Raw genomic sequence first — 6,016 nt, forward strand, 5'->3', positions numbered from 1 at the left:
GTAGGTCCTGGCACTGGTTTATTGCCAGCATGTGCTGGAAGGTTTAAATATTTGGGGAAAGAATGATTCAGGAAAGAACAACATGAGATGGGTGGAATTGAAAGAAGGTGCATCCTTACCACTCTGGGTTTGAAAGGAGGCTCTATCCTTCTTTCTTCTAAAGCTTCCCAGTTTATTTCCCGGAAAAAGGCGTGCTGACGGATGTTTCCCCTCGCTCCCAGTCTCCTCTCAGGTTCTCTCACAAAAAGCTAGAGTGTTGAAGAAAGAAATACTTCAGTCTTTTGTCAGTAACACCGCATTCGTTAGGACAGTCCCACCAGGTAGGGTCTCAGACTTCAAACTCAAGCATAGCTGGTGAGAGCATGAAGGCTCTTCTACCTTATTGTATTTCTGAATGAAGAACCAGTTTGGATTCTTAGCCTAACATGCCAAAACTGAGACACTTTGCTCATATTTTTCCTTTGCAGGAGAGAGAGGACAACTTGCTACAGCGGCAACAACGTACGTACCTGAACGTGCAAATACGCAGCTACACAGGTGAAATATCCAGATCACACGTGAGATTTTGCCTGGACAATTTCTTGTTATCAGAAAATTTTGCACAGTTGAAATATAAGCATAATTTGTGACAATACTAGCCTAGTCCACATGGGGTTGCATTCATCTCTTATACCTTTGGATACTTGAAGTGTCAGTGTCTGACTCTTTATAATTAATAGAGAAAAAGGGTCATTTTAGGTGCAAATCATCTGACCTCCTTCACACACTTAAAGAAAAGATAAAAGAAAACCTGGAAGCATTTGCTTCTCTCCACTGACTATCTCAGATGCTGACAACTATCTACTATCAAAAATATTCAGACACCCTGTGTTTGCTGCAGACTACAAGTCCTGTGGATGACTGATTCTGCTGAAGACAGGGAAAACGAGAAGTGGGAGAGTATTTTTTCACCATCAGCTACATTCAGGTCTAAGCCCACTCTTCAGTTTAGTGTAAACCTACCCTGTTTTGTCACGTGTTTTTAGAGTGACGCAGGAGACATTTGGCTCTGGAAGTAGCTAAATTGTTTCTAGGGGAGAGTTTCAGGAGTGCTAACCACTTCAGAGCTCCTCTTGACTTCCATGAGCAGCACTGCTGTAATGGTGGGTGTGAACAGCTTAAGTTCATCTTTTCTTCTGCAGTAAAATGTCTGCGACCTCCAGGCCAACTGGCCCATAGAGCACCAGATGCTAGATCCCTCTACAGTCAACAGAGAGGAACAGTGACAACAACTGAGAGCAGGTGACCTGAATACAGCCACTATGTCCTACTTTAGAGGTAAGGGCAAATATTCAAAAGTATTTCACTGTTCGAGTTCATCTCAAAATGGACTTGGGTTACATATGGTAGAAGCTTCGTGATGCTCTATTTGGTCAACAATGAGCATAAAATAAATATCACTCAGCAAAGAACAAATAGAAATATCTAATGTCAAAAGTGGCAACAAAAGAATCTGATGTATGGATCATTGAAGGCGTGTTTGAACAAAACCCAGGCATTGGGTTTTGGTGAACGCTGTGAGCAAAGCCTCACCAAACCTGAAGCCTGCTTTGGACAACCGATCCACAGCAATGTGGATTCCATTCTGTGCTGATAATGAGCAGGGTGGAATATGTAATTAGCCAGAGCCAGTGGCAATGAGGATAGCCCATAATGGAGAAAACAGCTTTTTTTTTTTCCTTAAGCAAGGAGGTTTATTGATTGGTCTAAAGATGATTACTATCTCTAATCCTGACAGAAGTACAGGTTGTTTGCAGAAAGATGGCAGCATGTGTCCCAGAAATAGGTGCTCAAAATAACAGTCTGCTCTAGTACGTCTCCCTGAACAATTGCTTCTGATTGTTTTCATTATTATCATTTTATAGTGATACCTAAACATCTGAGCCCTGCCATGCACAGCACAGAAACTAAAATAGTCTTAGCTTAGATCATGTTCAGTGTCAGTCCAAAGCCCAACTGAGAGGAGACAACTTGTTAGACCAGATGTGACTTCATTGCATTTATCTTGCAATTCTAGAATAATTTCCACCCCAAGCCAGAAAGGCTACAAGGCTAAATGGCATGGGGTTGAGGAGAAGGGGATGAAAAAAATCAGTATACTAATGGAAGGGAACCTAAAACGCCCATTAGAGAGAAACAGAAGAATGCTCCACTCAGAAAGGACACCATGCGTTGCTAAGTAGGAGAATCAAAGGGCCAAAAGTCCATATGACGTGGTGCTACTAGCTTGAGTAACTCCACCACTCCAGGACGCAGCTCAGGCTTTGTTTTCCTGCTCTTTAGCAAAGACGTAGAATATTCAGCTGCAAACTCAAGCAACCTACCCCAGATATCCTCACATCTCTGAGGAACAAGAATTTCTTCAAAGCCATAATTATCAGGGAGGTCACTGTAACCCTTAGTTTGAAGTCTGGCAGAATGTCTTTTCCAGGAGATTACATGCCTTGCACCTCAGGGATTGCTCTGCAAAGAAATGAATCTCTGCTGGTATCTGACACCCTGTGACCCTACTTACCAGCTGCAATGAGCCATCATCACAACTCAACAGAAAGAAGATACAAAGATGGCCTTATCACTTAGGTCAGGTCTGCTTTGAGGTACACAGACAAGAAAGTGATTTGCTCTGGTTTTCGCTAAAGATGTTTCTCTGAACAACAGCAGAAGATGCACAAATCAAAGATGACAGTTCTGGCAAAAAGACTTCCGTCCGATTTGTGGTAAATCTTACCTTCACCAAAATGTCCTTTGCATCCTTGTCAAGCCAGCGAGGGTAGAACGGGTTATCCATACGGATAGACTGGAAAAGCTCCTCTTCATCTTGGCCGTGGAAAGGAGATTGGCCAATAAGCATCTCATATAGGAGGACACCAAAGGACCACCAGTCAACGGAGGTGTTGTACTTCTGCCCCAGCAATATCTGCAAAAGAGAGGAGTGACATAGAAGCAAAGAATCATAGAATTGTAGCATGGTTTGGGCTGGAAGGGACCTTAAAATATTGTCTAGTTCCAAACACCGTGCCATGGGCCACCTTCCACTAGAGCAGGTTGCTCAAAGCCCCGTCCAACCCGGCCTTGAACACTCCAGGAATGGGGCATCCACAGCCTCTCTGGGCAACCCGGGCCAGTATCTCACAGTAAAGAATTTCTTCCTATATGTAATCTAAATCTAAGACAGATGCAAAATGTCTGACATGAGCATTTCAACTTCAGAAGGTGCCAGACCAAGACCTTTCAACAGCACAAGCCAGAGCATCTGCCAGCGGTGCAGAGGCTGTGGTTTGAGGAGCTCCAAGGTGCCAAACAGTCCTTCACACTACAGATAACAGGTTGCGTGTAACTCTTAAGTTACTTGAACAAATCCTTGGCTGCCGGAGAGATTTTGAATATAAAGAGTGAGGCAAATCATCTAATCAGGCTTGTGAAGTCCAAGAAGACAAAGGGTTAGGCATTAGCATTTTGAGACTGATTTAACTCACACAACCTGTGTTTTAAAATTACAAGTACGGCAGTGAAAGGCTACTCAAGGACTATCAGCCAGTACAAATGGTGTGAATCTGCCCCACAAATATTGCCCAAGGAAAAACATGAGACAGCAGTTGCTGATCTGTCCTCTTGAGACCAACTGAGTGATAGGTAGAAGGATGGGAATTTGTTCATAGTCATTGGTTTGTGCCTCTGTGGCAGCTATGAAGTGAAGGCTACATCCAGTGTGGGGGGACCAGGGGAGTTTGGCTGGAGTGATGACCCTCCGTAAGAGGAGATGTGGCATTTTTTTTCCCCTACATCTTGGCCAGACACCACCAAGTTCGCAAACTTCCCCCCTGGGGATGCAAAATTTATTTCACCTGTCTTAGACATCTGTTATGGAGATACCTAGTGCTGAACCAGTTAGGATTAGCTCCTTTTAGAGTCAAAGAAGAGAATTTGTCCGATTTTAGACATCCAGCTAAATATCTACTTGGTGTAGAGCCCCCTATTTGTCTCCTTTGGTTGTCAGGGAGCCTAGACAACTTTTTCCTATATAGATATTGAATTGCAGATGTCTAGGACCCTTACCAGCATTTTAGAGCTAGAGAGGGGAATAGTTCATTTTAGGGCAAGACCTTTATTCTTGAGCCCACACCTTGGTTGCACCAAGCTGTGCTACAGCTATGGTGTAGGTATCAATGACAAGCCTTGGAAATGGCTTAATACCAAGGAAAACAACTATCAGTGCGTATGAAACTGCTGATAGTTGAAAAATTACCATTTAGAGAGGTGATCTTTATTGCTGGCTCTGAGGTGGAAATGGGTGAGGAACTTGTTGACTACTTGTATACCTTGTCTTCATCGCTTGCAAATTGCCATTTGGGCCCTGATTCACCTTACTGAGTTTTTTTAATTGTTATCTAGTGTCTCCCCATAGGCAACGGATGGGAAAGGGTGATTTAACTGACTTACAGACTTGAGATAGGAAGGGATGACTTATCTTCTGGGGTGCTTGTCCTTCTACACCACTATGAAGTGCCATCTAATGCTTCGTTTTTTTAGATGAACTTTTTCACATAGGGGAGAGTTATCCCCCTCTGATGGACCTGTAGCATCTAGCAAAGCAAGACCTTAATAGCAGAAGTCTGAACCCAAGCTGATGTAGAGTGTCAGTGATAACACATTTGCCTCCAAAACAGTCAAAAGGAGATGCAAAAAGGACAAAAAAGCTATTTGAAGATGTAATACATTGAGTTTTTCACTCTGAATGGTTCACTCAGAGCCAAAAAATAAAAACAAAGAGGAACCAGCGAGAGTCCCTAATGCATTTCACAGAATCACAGAATCATTTTGGTTGGAAGAGACCTTGAACGTCATCGAATCCAACCGTTCCCCCAGCACTGCCAGGTCACCACTAAACCACGTCCCTCAGCACCATGTTGACAGGTCTCTTAAACACCTCCAGGGACAGGGACTCCACCAGTGCCCTGGGCAGCCTGGGCCAGTGTTTGCTTCTGATTCACTTGTAAACAAAATCATCCCAACCTTTCCTTCTGAAGAGACACAATGTTTTTATAAGGCTTTACCATCTGAATTATAAAATGTCTCAAAGCAATTTTTTTATGGCAGTCAAAGAAAAGATTTATGAGCTTCGTGATTTTCTGGAGAAAAAAAATCAGCAACTTAATTTCAAGTTAAATAATATTTTTTTAGTTGTTAAATATTGTTTGAATTAAGAAAATTGATTGTCTACTGACCCAAAGCTCCCTTATTTGCACAGCTGTAGCTAAGATGCTGGGTCTGTACCAAATTAGAGTGCCAGCAGCTCCAGTGAAATACAGACAAGAAATCCAGTGCTCCTGCCTCTGGCAGGAGACATGATCCATGAGCTCTAGCAGTGCTTTCAATTTAGAGGTAAAATTTTTTATATACACTTGTTGAATCTCTGAAATAAATGATGGTACAGAAATAACACCCTGAGCTATTTTAGCCTTGTCTGTGAAGTAAAAGCACAGATAATGGATTGTCACTTGGCTCTTTTTTTTTTTTTAGGATTAGAAAATAGATTTAAAAAGAAAAAAGCATATTGAAGTGGAATAATAAAAGAGAATTGCAGCTTGATTACAGAGAACACTTACACCTACTCTTAGGCAATAGAAATCCAATCGATTTGTAGAGACCAGCCCTTGTGTCAGCAGTGGTGTAGCCTAGATCAGAGTTGAGCCCTCGGTGCAGAGTGAAAGATCAATGAATTATAGCGGAGGGGAAAAAAACAGGAGCTTTAGAAGCTATTTGGAAAGTACCAAGGCAAATAAATGGATTTCAGAGTGATGTTGGACGTGATGCACGGATGACTTGTAGGTTCTTCTCTGAGCTGAAGAATGTTTTCTTTGGCCCCAATTTGCCACCTAATTAGTCAAAGCCTCTCTGTAGTAAGATCTATCATTTTGTGAAGTCATTAAGTTAAGGGAGCTTTCTCTTTTCTGGAGGGATCTAGTCCAACATAATT

General features: G+C 42.4%; 1 protein-coding gene across 1 annotated transcript in view; it reads right to left on the reverse strand.

Moving 5' to 3' along the window:
- The window catches only part of LOC104489673 (protein kinase C theta type-like), a 4,597-nt gene extending 1,621 nt beyond the window's left edge, over positions 1-2,976 (reverse strand). Inside the window, exons 1-2 of the mRNA XM_010131863.1 lie at positions 2,768-2,976; positions 120-248 (exon numbers count right to left, since the gene is read on the reverse strand). Of these exons, the coding sequence (XP_010130165.1) occupies positions 120-248; positions 2,768-2,890 (252 nt within the window). The 5' untranslated portion in view covers positions 2,891-2,976. The remainder of the gene's footprint in view (positions 1-119; positions 249-2,767) is intronic.
- Between the last annotated feature and the right edge of the window lie 3,040 nt (positions 2,977-6,016).

The sequence above is a fragment of the Buceros rhinoceros genome, unplaced genomic scaffold (genome assembly GCF_000710305.1).
Source record: "Buceros rhinoceros silvestris isolate BGI_N320 unplaced genomic scaffold, ASM71030v1 scaffold3122, whole genome shotgun sequence".
Classification (NCBI taxonomy): Eukaryota; Metazoa; Chordata; class Aves; order Bucerotiformes; family Bucerotidae; genus Buceros; species Buceros rhinoceros.